Source organism: Phoenix dactylifera, chromosome 16, assembly GCF_009389715.1.
Source record: "Phoenix dactylifera cultivar Barhee BC4 chromosome 16, palm_55x_up_171113_PBpolish2nd_filt_p, whole genome shotgun sequence".
Classification (NCBI taxonomy): domain Eukaryota; kingdom Viridiplantae; phylum Streptophyta; class Magnoliopsida; order Arecales; family Arecaceae; genus Phoenix; species Phoenix dactylifera.
Genome location: NC_052407.1, coordinates 5,536,016 through 5,556,030, shown reverse-complemented (window position 1 = coordinate 5,556,030; position 20,015 = coordinate 5,536,016). Strand labels below are relative to the sequence as shown.

The window sequence follows — 20,015 nt, the reverse complement described above, 5'->3', positions numbered from 1 at the left end:
GGAGAGCAAATCAAGTATGCAAGCTTAAGAGATCCATTTATGGATTAAAGCAAGCATCGAGGAGTTGGAACATCCGTTTTGATACAACAGTCAAAGAGTTTGGTTTTATCAAAAATGTGGATGAACCATGTGTGTACAAGAAGGCTAGTGGGAGTGCCGTTGTCTTCTTAATATTGTATGTAGATGACATACTAATCATTGGAAATGATATTCCAATGTTACAATCGGTCAAGACTTGGCTATCAAAAAGCTTTTCCATGAAAGACTTGGAAGAAGCATCCTATATACTTGGTATAAAGATCTATAGAGATAGATCTAAAAGGATGCTAGGCTTGTCCCAGTCTAAGTACATAGATCGTGTGCTGAAAAGATTCAGCATGGAAGGAAGTAAAAGAGGTTACTTACCTATGAGTCATGGCATACGTCTCTTTAAGAATATGTCTCCTAAGACATCTGAAGAGAGGAATAGAATGAATTCTATTCCCTATGCTTCGGCAGTAGGATCAATTATGTATGCTATGCTATGTACTAGGCCTGATGTTGCTTATGCCCTAGGCATAACAAGCAGATTCCAGGCTGATCCAGGAGAAAATCATTGGATAGCTGTGAAAAATATTCTGAAGTACTTAAGAAGGACTAAAGATATTCTTCTAGTTTATAGAGGATCTGAGTTGAAACTAGCAGGATTTTCTGATTCTAGTTTTCAATCAGATCCAGATGATAGCAAGTCCACTTCAGGGTATGTCTTTACCCTAAATGGTGGTGCAGTGAGCTGGAAGAGTTCCAAGCAGCAAACTGTAGCTGACTCAACTACTGAGGCAGAATACATCGCTGTAAGTGAAGCCGCTAAGGAAGCTGTCTGGATGAAGTTCATCGCTGAGTTGGGAGTAGTTTCTGAGATTGCTGGACCAGTTTCAGTTTATTGTGACAACACTGGAGCTGTTGCTCAAGCAAAGGAACCAAGATCTCATCACAAATACAAGCACATTCAAAGACGCTTCCACCTCATTCGAGAGATCGCCGAGAGACAAGACATAGTCATTGAACGAGTAGACACAAAGACCAACTTAGCAGACCCGTTCACTAAAGCTCTACCACAACAGCAGTTCGATCGCCACCTCGATTGTATGGGGATAAAATATAAGAGCGATTGGCTTTAGTGCAAGTGGGAGATTGAAAGAGTAGATGCCCTACAAGCCAATCGCAATATGTATTGCGAAAGTTTTTTTCTTTTGATTTGTCCAAATCATGTACATGACATTTAAATATGATAAAGGCGTTATGTTTTATCATATGCTGTTGATTATATTTATGATAAACTCCTTAGATTAGGGCAATGGATTTAAGACTATGATGAGATCATACTAGTGAGACTTAAAATCCTAAAATCCTAATCTTAAATATTTCCAGTCATTGGTACATTGAGTCGGGGATCAATGATTACCGGAAAGACTGGCATGTCTTATGTATGCTCGATGCAGAGGATGATTGATCTCACAATCATTTGTGTGGAGACACTAATACAAAGATGTGGGTGCTCATTAGAGGAATGAGTTCACTGAATTGACCTACAAAGAGAAATCTTATGAAGTCTTACTTACATGTCAAAAGATGATTCTCTTAGTGGAAGTTGTGCAACTGATCCTATGACCTGAGATCACCCTGGTATCTTGTGCACATGAACCCATATTTTGGTTTAAATAAGTTATGTACGAGGTCTTCTGGATATGGTGAATTGTGTACGAAGATTATGAGTAGGTCAACAAGGAATTAATCACTTCTAGTAAGAGAAGATAGCATCCTATTTATTCTAATCATATGATAATTCAGGAAGCCTTTGATCAAAGCAGGATGAAAATTAGAAAGAGTTTTTAATGTTTCATTATTTGAATTATCATTAAAAGATTGAGAAAAATATGAATATAAAATTGAGTTTGACATATATTCATACTCATATACATATTTGGGATGCAGTTTGATTAAAGGATTGAATTACATGGTAACTTGCCACTGAAGGGTATTTTTGGTATTTCCACTAAATTCCATATTTTTCGGGTAGACATGACACGTTGCTAGACGTCAATCTTGTTTTATAGGTTTGATCAAATTAAAGAGTTTAATTCGATCACCAATTAGAAAGGATTCTAATTGTTAAGTTCGGATTCGCGCAGTTTGGACTTAAATCGATTAGAAGAGTTCTAATTAAGTTGGGTCAACTCGCACTCACACCTATTGCTGGCTAAGTATGGAACCCAATGGGTCACACAAAAGAAAACTTATCAAGGGTCTAATTGGATTAGATCATATTTGCAAGATAAACATCCTAGCAGGTGTTGCAAACCTTAGCTCCTAATTCGAATTAGATTCAAATCTGATTCTTAATTGATCTAATTTGATTAGATCATATTCTAATATGGGTTAGCCAAGAGTTGGCACCTAATTGGCTTGGTTTGAGTCTAATTGGATTAGATTTAATAAATCATTCAATCTAGACCGTTAGATCTTGATCTACCATTGGATGAAGACATAATGGAGAGTTGGTTTAACCCAATTGGATTGGGTTAGAGGATGGCTACCATAATTGACCATTGGATCTTAACCCCACCATTGGATGAAGACATAATGGGTCAAGTGAATGGCGCCTTGCATTGGAGCCCTTGGATCATCATCATGAAAGATCAAGAGGTGAGGCGTGATGGACATGTGATTAGCATGTGATGTTGACTTGGTCAAAATATGGCACCACATGAAAGGACATATCATTTGATACACCTCCTCACTTGATCTGCACCTCCTCTTATTTGATATGGCCCTTTAGATGATGCCCTTTCATGAGAGGATGTGTGGATGGGATGCATCCCTTGGAGATGCATCCCTACACCTATTATAAATAGGTTAGCACTCCATGGGTTTCATCATTCCAATTCCACCCCACTCCTCTCTTCTTTCTTTCTTACATTAGTTTCTTTCTTTCTAGCATTGCTTCTAGTGTGTCCTAAGCCAAGACAAGGTGGTCTTCTTTAGGACAAAAGGATTAGAAATGATTTTAGAAGGCTAAAGAAAAATAGAAAGCAAGGAAAGCAAGCCATTAGAGTTCTTTAGAAGAATTCTGCATTAAGGATCAAAAATCTTTGGAGCTAAAGTCTTGATCAAGTTTTCGTGTGGATCACCATTGGAGGGCGGACACTTGGACGCCTCGTGGAGATTGTACACTTTGGATTAGCGTTTGAGGTATTCTACTAATTCTGCATTTATTTTATATCATTTGATTGTAATCATTAAGGTGATCTAGGCTTAAAAGGGTTTCATGCATAGGGACTTTATTAAGAAATTTTTAAAATCCCTAGCTTCCGCTGCGCATTATAACATGCTAAAACCCTTCAAATATTACATGAATAACTCTAATAGACATCATTTCCAGGTAAAAATACTAATTTATATCCAACCAATTATGTACTTCAACTTCCAAAAAAGGATCACATCCCAGACTAATTACCTAGGAAAATATAGGAAGCATCAAATTCAATAGAACATCAATTTTGCATGTAGATACTAACAAAAGCAGTTAGATTGACACTATATAAGGCTAAGCATAATATCTGAAGTTGAATCATCATGAAACACTGCTAAATGTTGAAGTATGACGGCCCCATAACAATGTAAGATTAAAAAAAGCAAAAATGGTAAAATTGATTACCTCCCAGATTATATGGCAACTTACGAAGAGGCTCACCATCTCCTATGTCAACATTAAACACTACAGAACAAATTCAAAGCACTCAAAGAACCATAAGATAGTATAAAAAAAAGGACTACTATACTTAAAAAAAGACAATGCATTGGAGCATACCGTAATCGTAACGAACACCATCTAGAAACTGATTAGTTGTGCTATCTCCTGGTCCATCAACAACTTCACCAATCTAATAGTTAGGTAAAAACCAACAATTTAAGAAAAAATCAGAAACTCTGGAGGTTATATCAATAAATTATACATTGTCACAAGGAGACGTGGCACAACTTGGATAACTGAATATATACAATTAAATCAAAAAATAAAAAGTAAATTTACAATCATAGTTTTTCAAGACAAAACAATATAGGTTAAGAATATAACAAGGGAAATCAATGCCATCTCTTGATTGTAGTAGATTTTGCACATAAGTATCAGAAAGAATTTCAACAAGTGTACACCGTCACCAATTTCAATTTCCAATTAGTGCCCGTCTCTAGTGCATTTTCCAACTAGCATAATTAGCATAGGCAAACTTAAGGTTCCTATCTCCTACTGTCACCAAATACTTCCACATCTCAGGTGCCCACAACATAAATAATATGAACCTAACAAGTTTAACAGTGTATTGCATTGCCTAAACTTTCACACATAAGTACGTCGTTCCAAACAGAATCATGGATAGAGTATCAATCAAAAAAAGAGCATTCTCTCTATTTTCATCTTTCAGCTTGGAAATGTAAGATACAAGTTGGCAAAAATAACTAATTGACGATCAATTAGAATAACATAATGGTAAGAAATTGATGGTTACTTTTATTGGGATCTACAACCGAGGATTGTCGAACCGATCCGTACCAGCCGGGTTCAGCCCGAACCGAGCCGATCCGGTTTCCAACCCGATCGATTCTCCAATGGAAAACGGTTCCAGCCCCCGGTACGGCCCAAACCGAGCCGACCCGGTCTCCGACCGGATGGGCTCTCCAATGAAAAACTATTTCGGCCCCTAGCTGATTGGATAACCAACCGGAACCGGCTGGAACCGAACGATTCTATCCGGTTCAAACCGGTACCGAACCCTACTAGTCGGCAACCAGTACGGACCGGTTCGGCATACCATGATAAACATGATGCATTTCAACTACTGAACGAACAAAAAAATCTTCAGCTAAATTAAAAATTTGAATCTCAAAAGGTGTTATTTTATTTAGTGAACCAGTATGAACATATAATGGTCACTATAACAAAATAAAAATCAAATAATGATCACTATTTTAATCTTTACCGTCAATGTTATATAAAGCAATGGGTCATTGTTTAAATATTTCTACATTTGACCCTTATTTGGATGGAATCTGAATTTAGATTATTTTTACTTAAATAGGAAACAATACTTATATGTAATATCTTACATAAATGATAATTACTTCAAACGTATTCATGTAAATTAAGTTTGTTTTGTATACTACTAAAATATAGCTACCTCCAACTCTTCAATATTTAATAGGAAGCTTCTATCGCAAGTAATGCCCTAAAAACTTAAACCAAAAATTTCTGAACCAGTACCGGGCGCCATACCGGTCGGCACCTGGTTTGATTTGGAACGGTTCGAAACCGGGCCCGTACCGAGAAAACACCAGCCGAAGCTAGAGAAAACGAAGAGAAAGAGAAAGCAAGCGGGGGAGGGAGGGAACAGGAGCGCCCGGGGAGCCGACAAAGGCCGCGGGGGAGGCGGCGGATGCCGAGGCCGCAGCTACGTCCTCCGTTTCGAGCCGCGTCCTCTGTTTTGATCAAAATAGAGAAAACAACCGTAGAAAAAAATTGAAAATTTTTAAGTGAAGTCGGCAATTAGGGAATTTTTAAGTAAAGTTGGCAAGCGATTTGCCGACTTCACTTAAAAATTTCTAAAATTTTTTCCGCGGCCTCCGCCGGCCCCTGTGGTGCTCCTCCCTCCCCCACTCGCACTCTCTTTCTCTTCGTCTTCTCCGGCTCCAGTCCCGAACCGGTTTGGTAGGCCACCAGTATGGTTCGCAACGAGCGGAACCGTCTGGTTCAGGACGGTTCCGCATTCCTTGACTTGAACCCCAAGCTGCTTCTTCAGTGTTTCCTTAATTTAATGTTCTTAGTATATCCACTTCAAGCACCTATACTTGCTCTTGATTATAGCAACTAAGGCTATGTTTATTATCACTGCTATTTTTGGTTTTCAGTTTCTAAAACTAAAATAAAAAAGCTGATGCAAAAATCTTCTTTGGTAGAGCAATTTCCATTTTTGGTTTTAGAAAAAAAGAACTCTAGCTTGGTTTCTGAAAAAAGGTCAAAGGTACTAAAAGTGGCTTTCACTTTGTTTGAAAAGAAACACATCTATTTTACCCCCACCACCACTGTCGCCGCCCCCAAGATCACCATTGCCACAATCACCATTGGCATTGTTGTCGACACCATCGTCAACACCAACATCACTTCCAGAATTCATGTTTATGTCTTAAAAAATAATTAACTCATCAAATATGATTTTAAAAATTTGGAAGAAAGCAAAAATAGAATTTTAGATTTTACGTTTTAGAAATAGAAAACTAACAATTACGCCAAATGCAGCCTAAGCTTCAAGTTATGGAAAACAAAAAAAGGTGCACAACTTTTTGGCCTCAATATCAAGTGATACTGAATCATGATGACCTGTACCAAATAGGCACAGCACGGTATAAGTTAGCACCACTTGATACCAAGTGGCTCACCTTTCTGATTACCAACATAGTGCCAAGAGCCATATACTAGCCAGACACGGGCCAGTAGTTAAATCCTTCGCAATAACATAGATCATCATGATTTCACTATGAACTCTTCTCCCTTTCACAGTATTAACTACAATTATGTCTAACTTCAGATTCTTAATAATCCCTTAACGCTTAGAAATCTTTAGTTTCACTTATTTAAGAAGATTTAACTTGTTTCATAGTCAATTATGCATCACGAAAGGCAACTAATAAAATGTTGTTCTGTTTATATTTATATCTAAGAAGGATACTAGTGATGTCATTATTGTGTAACTTTCATCACCTCTACCACAAAACCAATAGTTGAATCTCGTCCATGATAACCTCAGAACAAAATGTAGATCTAAAAGTATATCTAGCTGTTCAAAGGAGCATGTCCCCAAAAAAAAAAAAACACATACACATATAGACATAGATTAAAACTATGAAAATCCATGTAGGTGTGATAGACTTTGTATTGGAAAACTATAAAGATTGTAGAGTATAACTATAAACTAATTGGAAAGGAAACAAAGAACTAAAGAATATCAATATCATCCCACATTAAAGAACAATAGGAAAGCAAAAAAAAAAAACAATTACTAATAGGTGCAATGTAATTCTTTTAGGGAAAAAAGCTAGAATATTCACTAAGACATACTTTGTCCCACCTATGCTCCCTTGAATTCCATGAATAAGCCACGCCATTATCACCTTCTCTAATGACTTTTGTTTGCCCGTCAGTAGTGCCTGTTCAACCAAAAACATGAAAAAGAGGAAACTCAGGGTATACAAGAAAGAAGAAATCTAACTAACAGAAAATGAGACAAGAGTCACAAGAGATATCACATGCAAAATCACTAAGGAACATTGTTTAAATCAAGACGGAAAGGAAATGTTTTGGCATTCGACAAATGCATGACTTCTGCCTAAATTTCAGAGTAAATGAGCCTCTAGATGCAGTATTTCCTTAGTGATTCTTTCACGGCCTTGGCTTGTCACGCGAGTCTGAATTTCATATTTGCGGATGTTAACATTCTGCAAACACGACAATGAACATATTATGCAAGACACCTAGCAACAGAGACTCATGATGTCATTCACAATCCCAAGTGCTAAAACAAATCCTTTTTGGCATAATCCACATTTTCACCCACTATTTCACTTCATTTATTTGAGCATACCCAATAGAGCATCTTCATCTATGGCTATACCTGAGCAACAAGAAAGAGGAGCTTCAGCTGCTGGCCCATCACAAAGAGGACTGTTTATGTCACCAGAAGGCCTGCAAAGAGCTATTGACGCTGCAGTTGCAGCCTCACGGAAGAACATGGCTCATCTGGGAATTCTAGTTCCTACAAGTTATAAGAAGCCGTATTCAACACATCATAAAAAACTGGCCTTCCTATAGGGTTACCACCATCCCAAGTTCTGATTTGATACTTCTCGCCAAATTTGTCCATGGTTTAGTTCTTGAATGGAGAACAAAATGTGGGGATCCCAAACCTGTATATGATATTGGTGTGGATGAAATCTGCTAACCACCACCCATCATGAAATTTAGAGGTACGGCCTCCGCCCGCCCACTTGAAGAAATAGTCGGTTTCCGCCAATATGAACATGTGGTTTCCCGAGGGCGATGGATGGGGTAGGCATGTTCCCTTCAGATGCATACATTTTTCATCCTATCTTAAATGACCGACAAGACCAAACGCATCGATTCTCCCAATAGGTCACAAATACCATGAGTAAACATAAAAATGACGAGGAACATATTTTTGCTATGCAACTAATACTTGTACTTGCTCTGCTATTCTGCCCAAGCTTGACCGAGGAAGATTTTACAATGGTCCATCAATTATTCTCAAAGATCACTATCAACCTTAAATATTAGCAAGGTTTAAAGGGTCAACACATGTTTATTTCACAACCTATAATAGACACCACGTCAAAAACCTGTTTTTAAGTTTTGAATTTGATATACAAAAAAGCTAGGTTGCTTTGTATTTGACCATATCACATGGTATTGAACCACCTGACAAGCACATCTCCGCCAAATTAACATGACCATAAATATGAACAGACAGAACCACCTGATATCAGAGTTTATGGTAACCATGATCCTAAAGAAGATAGCATTGAGATGTTGAAATAGGGCTATCAAATGAACCAGGCACTAGGACGCACAGGTATGGATACAGGATATGGGTACGACATGACTTGATAAATCTTTCAAAAAATAGGAGATGATATGGCTAGCATAAGGCAATAAGAATTTTTCATCCCTTACATATATCCAAAAAGCATGATTTGTTTATCAAAGAACACCATATAATAGCATTAACATCACAAATCTTAAGACAATTCACAAAACAAAAATTCGACAAATATTAAACAATATAATAAAAATAAGCCTAGTAAAATTATAAAGTTAATAGACATAAATGCAGCAAACAGTCTTATCCTGAAAATATAAATGTAATAAGGTAGCAATATAAGAAACATAATAAAAATCTACTATTGAAAAATAAATGCAGCAACATAAACCAAATGCCGCATTGTAATAAAATCATGGGGAAAAAAATATTGTGCTAACTACCAAAAAAAATAGATTAGGGTACAACCCTCCAACTTTGCCAGGTACCCTACCATCATGTCATACACATGGATGAGAAGTATCAAAATTAGAAGTAAAGAAAAGGGTCTCCAGTCATGGAGGAGTTGAATTAAGGGGAAAACCAAAAAAAATGAAGAGGGAAAAAGAGAGGAAAAGAAAGAAAAATCAACGTCAATTACGCACTGGAAAGAAAAAATATGGTAGCTAATAACTCTAAGTTATTGGGCATGGAGACAAACCCAGGTCAAAACCTACTTGACCCAAGCCCAGTAAACCACTACCATATCAATGAGCATCCCAAAAGCATCCTGTAAGTATTCGGACATATCTAGGAGTCCAGAAAATATCAGGACATATCCTGCGAATATTGAGATCCTGTTTTAATAATTAAAATCAGGATACTTCTTTCCTGTATTGGACAAGTATGCAATCTGTATTGGACATGTGCTTGTATTTAATACATATCGAATACAACCATACGTCGTGTTTTGGAGTATCATGCTTCCTAAACTGAGCAGCTCGAGCTCATCTCAAGCTTAAAATTTAAGAAACGCTTGAATCAACCTTGATTAGAAGCAAAAAGAACCAAGCTCGACCAAGCAACAAAAGCTCGAAATTAATTTCAACCCGACCAAAAAATCCACCCTGGTCAATTAGGCTCAGCTTAATAAGGTTTCAATATGTTCATTATATATATAAATATATATATATATATAAACAGACCATTGAATTAAGGATTTAATGAGTGTATTTTGTTTTTCTTTGAAATAAGTAAATGATAATTCCAGCTTGAACCAAACTTGAAATCTGGCTCAAATATAATTTAAGCTTGAACCAAGATTTATACAAGCTTTTAGCCCAATTTAGGGTTATCAAAATGACCGATTAGGCTCCTGTTTCTCGCCGTTCGAAATTAAGGTTGAATTGGGCATGAAATAATGGTTAATAAACCAAGCTGATCTCAGAGTTCAAGCTCAAAATCAATTTCAAAACAAACTTTATCAGATCCAAGCTCGATCAAAATCGGCTCAATTACACTCTTATGTCCAAAAAACAAAGTGGGCCAAAAGGAAGTTCCCTATCCAGTCTTCTTAGATGTTTAAATATGTTAATATAATGTTAAATTAGTTTCAAAAGTTCTAAGTTTCCTTATTTAATTTAAGGTGTCTAATTGATCATTTCCCAAGATCAAAAGTTGCACTGGCCTTTGTTTTAAAATTCATGCTAAATTTTTAAGTAGTGTTAGACCACAATTTCAATGAGGCAGTAAAATAAGCAAGCAACCATCAGAGGACCATGCTCAAGTGCAAAAGTGGAGTGGAGCATGCCAGTGAAACAACTGAAACGAGCCTTTTTCATAATGTTTCTTTCTTCAGAATTAGCTCTGTTGTTGCCCTAGATAATGATGAAATAGTACCCAGGCACTTGCCCAACACTCGAGATACCACAAAAATCACCTCTACAAACTCCAATAATAAAAACTGCTTGCTTCAACCATGTTCAAATAAACCTTGAAGATGCAAGCTTCAAAATTCAATCTCTAGGATTTTGAAATTGAGCACAATAAGTAGCCCTATAGAACTCCAATAAGGCAATAACTTTATTCTTCTCCCCAAAAGCACCCCTTAGTTCCTAAGCTCCAAAACAGACTCTACATAAACACATTAGTTTCCTCAAGAATGGCACTCTTTCTCAAAGCCCCAATAACTTTCAAGTCCCTCTCATTGGGCCACTTCTCTCTCCCTATTCCTTTAAGTGATCCCACATTTTCACCTTTTTAAGTGAAGATGTACATCTCATGGCCTAGGTAATAGACGAGCACAACATGGCACCAGACACCTTAGAATGCTGCATTCATAGAACAACAAGCTTAATAACCCCCCACAGTCTACTTAAGAATAACTAAAGCCTAAAAGGAGGCGGGAAGATAGTGAAGAGTGATATTTTGATATCTAGGATGTAAAAGCTTTACATTGTTGTTGGAGGATTGCCTTTAACTTATTTTTTTTATTTTCCACTATCATTAAAATTCCAAAATTTGAATCTCCAAATTTTTTAGAAGAGTTTTTGGCTGCAAAAAACTTTTATGTACCTTCAACAAAAAGAATTACTAGAACAGAAATTCCCGAACATATAATTATTGGCATAATTTCTTTTCTTTTCTTTATTGGATCGGCTGCTTCACAAAACCCTTGAATCAATTCATCCACGTGCATCAGTCACAAGAATGTCAAGAAAATTTTTCGATAGAGCAAAATCAATTTCTCACAGCTCCAAGCCAGTATGGTCCACTATAGAGAAGCCATCCTATTTGCAGCCCTATTAACCTCCCTGAAGACATACCTGACCAACATGAAGCTATGCTCGACTTGAGTCTCCAAATATCCTTCATCAATGGATGAGTGCAAGGAACGGGCCGGTTCAGCCCGTACCGGACTGGTCCGGTGGCCTACCGGTACGGTTCCGCCATGGAAACCGGTATACACCGGAGATGGGAAAGAAAGGGAGGACCAGCGAGCGAGCGGGGGCGAGAGAGAGTCGCAGCCACTGCGAACGCCTGCGGAGGGCTGCGGGGGCGTGCGGCTCGCCGCAGGAGTCCGCGACCTCTCCTTCTCCCTCCCTCCCCAACTCGCTTATTGTTTCTCTTCAACTCCGGCTCCGGCTGGGCTCTCCCGGTACGGGCTCGGTACCGAAACGGTACCGAACAAGCTGAACCGGTCCGGTCACCGACCGGTACGGTTTTCGGTATCGGTTCAACATACCTTGGATGAGTGGACCTCTGATTCTGAACTTCCGAGGTGATCCGAGTTATAACTACTCTAGAATCCCCTTCTAAAATAATGGGATCTGCATGTAAGACAGTAATGACATATACCAATCCTTCCCATACAGCCCTCATCTTTGCCAATGGAACTATCATTTCAAAGAGAGAATAACCACCTGCTGCAATGAATATAGATCTAGAGCCTTGTATAACAAAGCCTACTCTACTACCTTGACCCCTATTCCTACCATCGAAGTTGATTTTGAGAAAGTTAGGAGGTGGGGCTTCCGGTACCGATTCAACATACCCTGGATAAGTGGACCTCTGATCCTGAACTTCTGAGGTGATTCGAGTTATAACTACTCTAGAATCCCCTTCTAAAATAATGGAATCTGCATGTAAGACAGTAATGACATATACCAATCCTTCCCATACAGCCCTCATCTTTGCCAATGGAACTATCATTTCAAAGAGAGAATAACCACCTGCTGCAATGAATATAGATCTAGAGCCTTGGATAACAAAGCCTACTCTACTACCTTGACCCCTATTCCTACCATCGAAGTTGATTTTGAGAAAGTTAGGGGGTGGGGCTTCCCAAGTGAAATAAATCACATGAGACGTAGAACCTACATGTACAGAACCCTAGATTTCCCTACCACCTATCATCCCCTCCAGTAATCTAGCATGTATGAAGTCAGACGCATGGTGTGAGGCTCTCAATACAATAGCTAGAGGGCTTTCCTTGGCATTTTCAAAGAGTCTTGTTCCTAGCCAGCCATATATGATAGGCAATGTAGCACAAGGAGACTGAGCTCAAATCATCAACCCTTCGAGGAAACCCCGCTTAACAGACCAAAAAAATACCTCTATATACCAAGGACGGATGGATAGGCACAGAAGACTAAAAGCCTGTCCCAAAATTTGAACTGCTCTAGGGCATTCAAATATGACGTGGTCCATTGATTCTTCTATCTCTATGCATTGGTCACATAAAGGGGACATAGGAATACCTCTATAGTGAAGAAGCCTTCTACCAGGTCAACGGTCCCAAACCAACTTCCAAAGGAAGTGCACCACTCTCGAATGAACTCCAACCTTCCATACCCACCCTACATCTCTTTGTTGCTCTGATGAATTCAGAGTAGGGAATATAACTAACTCTAGCTCCCCGCCAATTGGAGCTCTCCCACCCAAGTTTATCAATTGTCTCCTAATGGAATCGCAATAGACAACACTTGAAAGCTAAACTCCCCTGCAAAGCACTAATCAATGAGTCTCCTATCCCACATTATTTTTCCTGTCCCATTGCCATCCTTCCAAGCAATCCTTGACCCTCTGAATCAATGGATTGCATTCAGGAATTCGAGGTCATCTGCTCAAAAAGGGAGCTCCTAGTACAACTGGCACCCTCACATTCTTCGACACCAAGGTATGTTTTGATCCAATGCTTAATGCATGTCAATCTTAGCAAAATTGTATAGTGAATTTTTGAACATCAATACGCTACCCCAACATCAAGCAGTAGTCAATAGATGCTCTAGCAATCAAAAAACAATCATCTATGAACAACAAGAGTGAAATTGGGCATGCGGATGGAGCAGCCAAATATACACACAGACCCTGCTAGCTAATCTTTAGATTCAGCATTCTAGTCAAGGCATCTGCATAGAGAATAAACAAATATGGAGACAATGGACAACCATGGCGTAAACAAATATTAGATTAGAAGAACACTGTGTGAGTGCCATATTAGTCAAGCAAAGGATGGCCTTTCCCCACAACCTCTAAACAACTTGATCCACCCACTTTAAAACCCCATCTGCATCAAAGTATACCATAGGAACTCCCATCGAACATAATCATAGGCACGCTCCATATCCATCTTCATGGCCATAAGACTCCTAGTCAAGATTCACCATCTTGGTACCAAACCCCGTACCGATACCATCCTATTAAAGTGCCGGTACGCGGTACCTTACATGACAGTGAGACGTATCGAATGTCCGTACGGTATGAGACTGCATACCGGTTCGATACTAGTATGGTACAATACCGACGGCAAATCTTGCTCCTGATTTTTGAAACTCTCATTAGATCATGCATAAGCTCCTGATAAATCAAAATATTATCAGAAATATTTAGACCCTCACGAAAGCCCCCTGTTCTCGATTAACAAGATCTCCCAAGATAGGTTGCATTCTACTATTCAAAAAAATTGCTATAATTTTATACAACATACTAACATAGTGCATATGCTGATCGAGCCGTAATGGGATAGTTCTAAAGCATCAATACTTTTTGGGATCAAAGTAATAGAAATAGCTCTCCAACTTTGGGGCATAGAATTATCCAGAAAAAATTGCTTCACTAGTAAAGAAACATCCTTACAAATAATTGACCAATACTTCTTGAGGAACACTAAAGAAAATCCATCAAGACCTTACCTCTTTCATAGTTTTATTTCTACATCGGTCACTTGTTTTATCAAAAAACAATTTTGTTAGGCCGAGGGGGTCTTCATAGGAGGGATATCAGGATCTGCGAACAATTCCACCTCCACTTGCCACTTGGCCTTCAAGAAATTGAGCAGTTCTGCTTTAATCATTTGGCCATCCTCTATCAAGTCTCCATTCCTATTCTTTAGTATCCAAATACCATTCTGATGTCCCCTGACAATTGTAGATCTATTAAAAAAAAATAGTATTATCATCCCCATATCGCAATCATGCAACTCAAGATCCTGCCTCTAGAATACCTCATGCTGATGAAGTAGGGGAGACTTTCTTAATGGGATCTCAAGAATTTTAGATCAACATTGGATGGTCATCCCTGATCACACCCTTTCTTTTGCAATGTCACAATGCCCCGTCTCTTCCAGCTTTCTAAATATATTACCCAATCAGTAATCAATGTTTTGTTAATTCCAACTTGTAAGTAATTCTATACATACGGTTCTCTCTAACTGAAATTCTCTGAGCATCCCGAACCACATTCCAGGAGTGTGCATAATCCAGCCAAAATTTCTCAAATCAAAAAGGAGCCATAAATATTATAGGGTTTTTGGTATGGATTAGAAAGGGACCGTGATCAGAGGCTATCCGGGAATGGTGACGCTAATAATCCGGAAATTGTTGAATATAATTGCCTGTCACAAAAGTTTGATCCATCCATTCCCACACCCTAGCATTGCCATCCCAAGTATTGCACCATGTGAAGCGGACCCCATTGAATCCAAAGTTATGAATCCCATTGCTTGCAATGAACTCCTTGAACTCCCTGGACACACGATGGAATCCGAATAAAGTCTACCTCCTCTCTTCTCCTCTAGTGCATCTATGCAATTGAAATAATTAGCAACCAACATAGGGATACCCTCCTGAACAATTGCCATGATATCTCTCCATAATAGTCTCCTCAATTGATATTCAGTATTAGCATAGACAGATGCAAGGACCCAAGAATTTTGATTTGGTTCAGATATAACAACAACAATCTGTTGAGAGCAATCTTCCACTGAAGCAACAACCAGTCTCCAAACGGCCATGATCCCACTCTATAGCCCCTATGACTCTACCACACACACTCCAATTTTGGGGTAGATGTCGATGAACTTGAGTAATGCTCTGACCAGCAAGATGCATCTCAAACACATACACACTCCAATTTTGGGGTAGACGTCGATGAACTTGAGTAATGCTCTGACCAGCAAGATGCATCTCAAACACATATTTGTGGATTGTGAACTTATATTAGGCATTTGGCTGTCATGATGAAAGAGGGCTTGCCCGCCCCCAAACAATTTCAAAGAAGAATATTCATTAATGATCAGTCGGGGCAAGGGGGAGTTATGTTATCTTGTCCATCAACTGGCTCTGCACCCAATTGCACTCTTACTTCTGTGCTCTCTTCCAACTTTGTATACCCTCTTCCAATGCACAGCCCTCATATTGATGTTATAACGAACCACTTGATCATGGGATGGAGTAAGAAGGGGGCTTCGCACTTTCTCCCGAGAATCTAATGCGCCAGCACTATCCAAGTTCTGACTCCCTTCTCCAATTCCTCCATTGAATTTTCACCATGTTACTAAACGTCCATGCCAATCCTCCCTTATTCGACCAAGCTTTGATTCTCCAAGTTAGTCAATGGCTCAAAAGGTGGATTAATCCTCTAGACCTCCTTTCCTCCGCCAGTTACGAACACCTCAGAACGACAGGAACCCGCCAACCTCCACTTCACACTTGCCAGCCCTAAGGAAGAGAAAATGAACATGCTTGTCTGTATGTGCAGAAACTTCTTCTAGGGTCGCATTGTTTTCCTTTAGATTGGAGCAAATAAGCGAACGGTCGTTCAACAGATTAAGTCCAAGTCACAGCCCATCAGATAGAATGCTGATCGACCTGAGCCCATTTGATACAAGTGACCGGACCCCTTTTTGAAGGCTCGGGCTTGATCAAGATCACAGGCCAGCTAAATCCCTATTGAGAACCCCAATAGCCAGTGCGTAGATCTCCTCAGGTTAGCCCATTTCCGCCAACAGGTTAAACCAATTTGAATTTCGCTCACCTTTTCTGCTGCTTGTCATGCCTCTCCCCTGAACACATGGATGGCCCACCACCTGGTGCCCTAACAAGCTAGCCCATCCAGCGAACGATGCCTATTAGCTTTGGCAACTTGCTCCCATCCATTGAATCTAGTCTTCAGATTCAGGTGATTTTGACCAATTCAACCCATTACTCGGCTCTGGATGGCGAGTTGACTCAATCGTCATTCTCCTCCTGCTCCCCTGGTTCCCATTGCTAGGGTTCCACTTCCTTGATGCCACTATCCACAGGCTAAAAAGATCTGTGGCCGGGTATTGATTCCCCAAAATTAAAGGAAAGACTCCACCCTCCCACAAAACCTCCTTTCCCTCCAAAGACTTCCCTTGTTCAGAATTTCAAAAAACTACACCATGATTCTCCATCCCACCAATTTCAGCATCTTTGTGTTCAATGATCCGGCCTTCAAGCTCTGGCACTCCGCCGAGTGCTCTATGCAACCATAGCGAAGGTAAACAACATGCAAATTTTGATAAACAAATTGCTACCAAAATATAAATTCCAATCCTTGAACAAAGACCTTGGTTTCAAAGGTTTTGTTTACCCACCCTCACACAGACAGGCAAATCCTAGCCTCCGAAGATTACTGGTGAAATCATCAACGAATATTGGTTGCCCGGCTGCCTTCTAATATTCTATCGAGAGCATAGGCAATCTCATCCAAACTAAATCCATCTTGACGGCTCCTTTCTTCGGAATGAAATCCGACTTCCAAGGTTCTACCAAGAATTGTCCAGCAATGATCCAGGGACCCCTCATTAGAATAGCATCCGGTTCTAATACCAACTAGAATCTGAAGACATAATGGTCCTATGCCATGGAAAAAATTCGGGAACATTTGGCAGACAACCACTCTTTTTTCAGATATCATGCAAAATCACATATTATATGTCAAAATGTCTATAACACAGGTTAAATTATTTGACCCTAGAAGCATCATCGAATGAGTCTAGTTGGGCCAGACCAACATGTGGTTTTGGCTAGGGACTCGGATCTGAGCCTACCTACCCTACAGATAAGTTGAACTTTCTAGACACAGACTCGGTTCTATATTGGGTTCCCAGGTACACCTACCTAGGCTTAAATTCAGGCCCTATTAACATTTTACGGACTTTCAACCCCAGGCAAGCTCAAACTCAACGCACTTCCTATTTTCACACCTAGCCACAGCATCAAACCCAAGCCTATACCTAAGAGGTCGGTTCTTCACACCAAACAAGCTTGTGAAATTTGACACCTCCATTCAATCTAACACTTGTATGATACCCTCTCCTTACAGTATCACTATCACAATATAATTCTAAAGCTAGTTACTAATCAACAAAATATAAACCTTTCTGAAATCTGAAGTGAACATGCCGGACCCTTGGTTAACTAAAACCACTGAAACAAGAGTAGAAGAAAGCTACTGGATTATTTGCCAAAAAACGGCTATAATATAAGATATTACTCTAAGATATAATAAAGTAATATAGTTTTTATACAGTAAAAAATAAATTTGTTAAAAACACAAGAAGAAATTTGAGTTGTCATAATGCAACTAAAGGTTAACTAAAACATGAACAATAAGAGGAATAGATGTGTGCGAGAGAGAGAGAGAGAGAGAGAGAGAGAGAGAGTAGAAGAAAGAAAAAGGATGCCGCATGCCCTGCTACATGGTTAGGCAACATCCATAACATCAAATATCAAATATACCAAATATGAGATAAATTAATAAAATAAAATTTATTGGATGTAAGTGGCATAAAACCTGGAACTTGCAAAGCCTCCAATCCAGGAAGATCTGTCAACTTCAGCCCACCAACCTTTTTCCTGCAGTAAATTATGGTCATTAACAAAAGGGCAAAAACACGAACACACACACACACACACACACAGAGAGAGAGATACAATTTATAGCACATTTCAAATTATTGCTGGTTATTATGTAACTATAGCTAGTAAGCTTCATCTTTTTGAACCCACCAAAGGACCTCACACAAATTACAAATGGAAAACTAAAATAATTGACTGACTTATTAAAATTTCAGAAATAAGATTTAGCTAATAGACTTAGAGCATGACTGAAATATGTATTAAATCCAATTATCATATTATTGTCATTATTATTGTTAAATATTATTTAATAAGAGATAAGATGATTCACAATGCATACTGGGGGAATAGAATGTGCAAAAGTAATTATATGCTTTGACATTTAAGTTCATACCTGCTGCTTTTGTATAGAGATAGTTCAACTCCATAAGCCTCAAGTTCCTGTGGATCACAGATCCGATCATTATCTAACGTCCATATCCGCACAGTTCCATCGGAGCATGCTGTAATAATATCTCCATTTTCCAAGAACTTGGCATCCCATACACACCCAGGGTGTTCAATGCTTTGGATACATACTCCATCTGCTTTGCATAAAAGTTTTCAAATTATAAGGTTCCCTACAAGATCTCTGATAACTAACTTGACAGCATTCCTAAGGATATGAACCATGCAGCATACATGGTCCCCTACATATGAGCTTTGGTAATCCTCATCACATTACAAACTCTCAATTTCAGAAATGGATCTCACTTATAAAATACCTGTTCACCTTAAAAAAAGTCATATTCATGGTAGCTCTTAATTGGGCATGGATGAAAGTGAATAAAAGCAAGAATTTCAAAAAGTAAAGAAATTAAGGTGTCTATGCCAGCAGATAGATCAGGAAAGATCAAGAATCGAGAATTATGGTGTATGATGGAGGAAAAATCAAGAATCATCCCAATGGTGTAGCTATGGCAGCATATAGATCAGGGCAACCTCAACTTTTAACTATTTAATACTTGAAATAATTTGATCACACCATATATGCACACGCATATACATACATATGTAAGTGTGTGCGTGGAGATGGACTTTGCTCCCATCGAGAGGATGGGGTATATACTTTTCTCAAGTCCAAAGTCAATAATCTAGCACACAAATCAAAGATCCACACCGTTGATCATGATTTACACCACTAAAAATCCATAAAAAGCAAAAGTCAAGGGCTTTGGTGGTCTCTAACCAATGCATCAAGTAGACACAAAAATAAAAGGTTTAAATGATACCATGTTCTGCCATGATCTAAGTATTAAAAAGATTTTCAATCTATAAATGCTTTAATATATGTATGTTATGATCAACAAATATTTTATCATGTATTTTATCACAAGCATGGATCTTCAATTTGAGTACTTAATTATTAATTTTGGACTTGAGTGGAGTAGATACCCTCTCCTCTCAAGAGTGTAGTCCAACCCTATATATATGTATATATGGACATGTGTCTTAGATGTCTTGGAAAAATTTAATCATTTCAAAAATATTCTGATGTTTGCAATTTAAGACCCACGAGATTATGGAAGAACAAATAACAACCTATGATGTGAAGGTCAACCATGGAGGGTTTATTCTCAGTTAAACAACTGGAAAGGCACAAAGAGGAAAGAACTATAAGTTTTATCATTAACTATTCTGTTATGAAGCATACATAGAGTAATGTTGTTACAAACATGTATTATTA

General features: G+C 38.6%; 1 protein-coding gene across 2 annotated transcripts in view; it reads right to left on the bottom strand.

Annotated features, from left to right (window-relative positions):
• Positions 1 to 3,383: 3,383 nt before the first annotated feature.
• The window catches only part of LOC103721263 (phospholipase A-2-activating protein), a 34,501-nt gene continuing 17,869 nt past the window's right edge, over positions 3,384 to 20,015 (bottom strand). Inside the window, exons 7-11 of one of the 2 annotated variants that reach the window (XM_039114325.1) lie at positions 18,684 to 18,873; positions 18,225 to 18,286; positions 7,151 to 7,239; positions 3,851 to 3,923; positions 3,384 to 3,757 (exon numbers count right to left, since the gene is read on the bottom strand). In XM_039114325.1, the coding sequence (XP_038970253.1) occupies positions 3,666 to 3,757; positions 3,851 to 3,923; positions 7,151 to 7,239; positions 18,225 to 18,286; positions 18,684 to 18,873 (506 nt within the window). In that variant the 3' untranslated portion in view covers positions 3,384 to 3,665. The remainder of the gene's footprint in view (positions 3,758 to 3,850; positions 3,924 to 7,150; positions 7,240 to 18,224; positions 18,287 to 18,683; positions 18,874 to 20,015) is intronic. The other variant, XM_039114326.1, reaches the window with a different exon arrangement.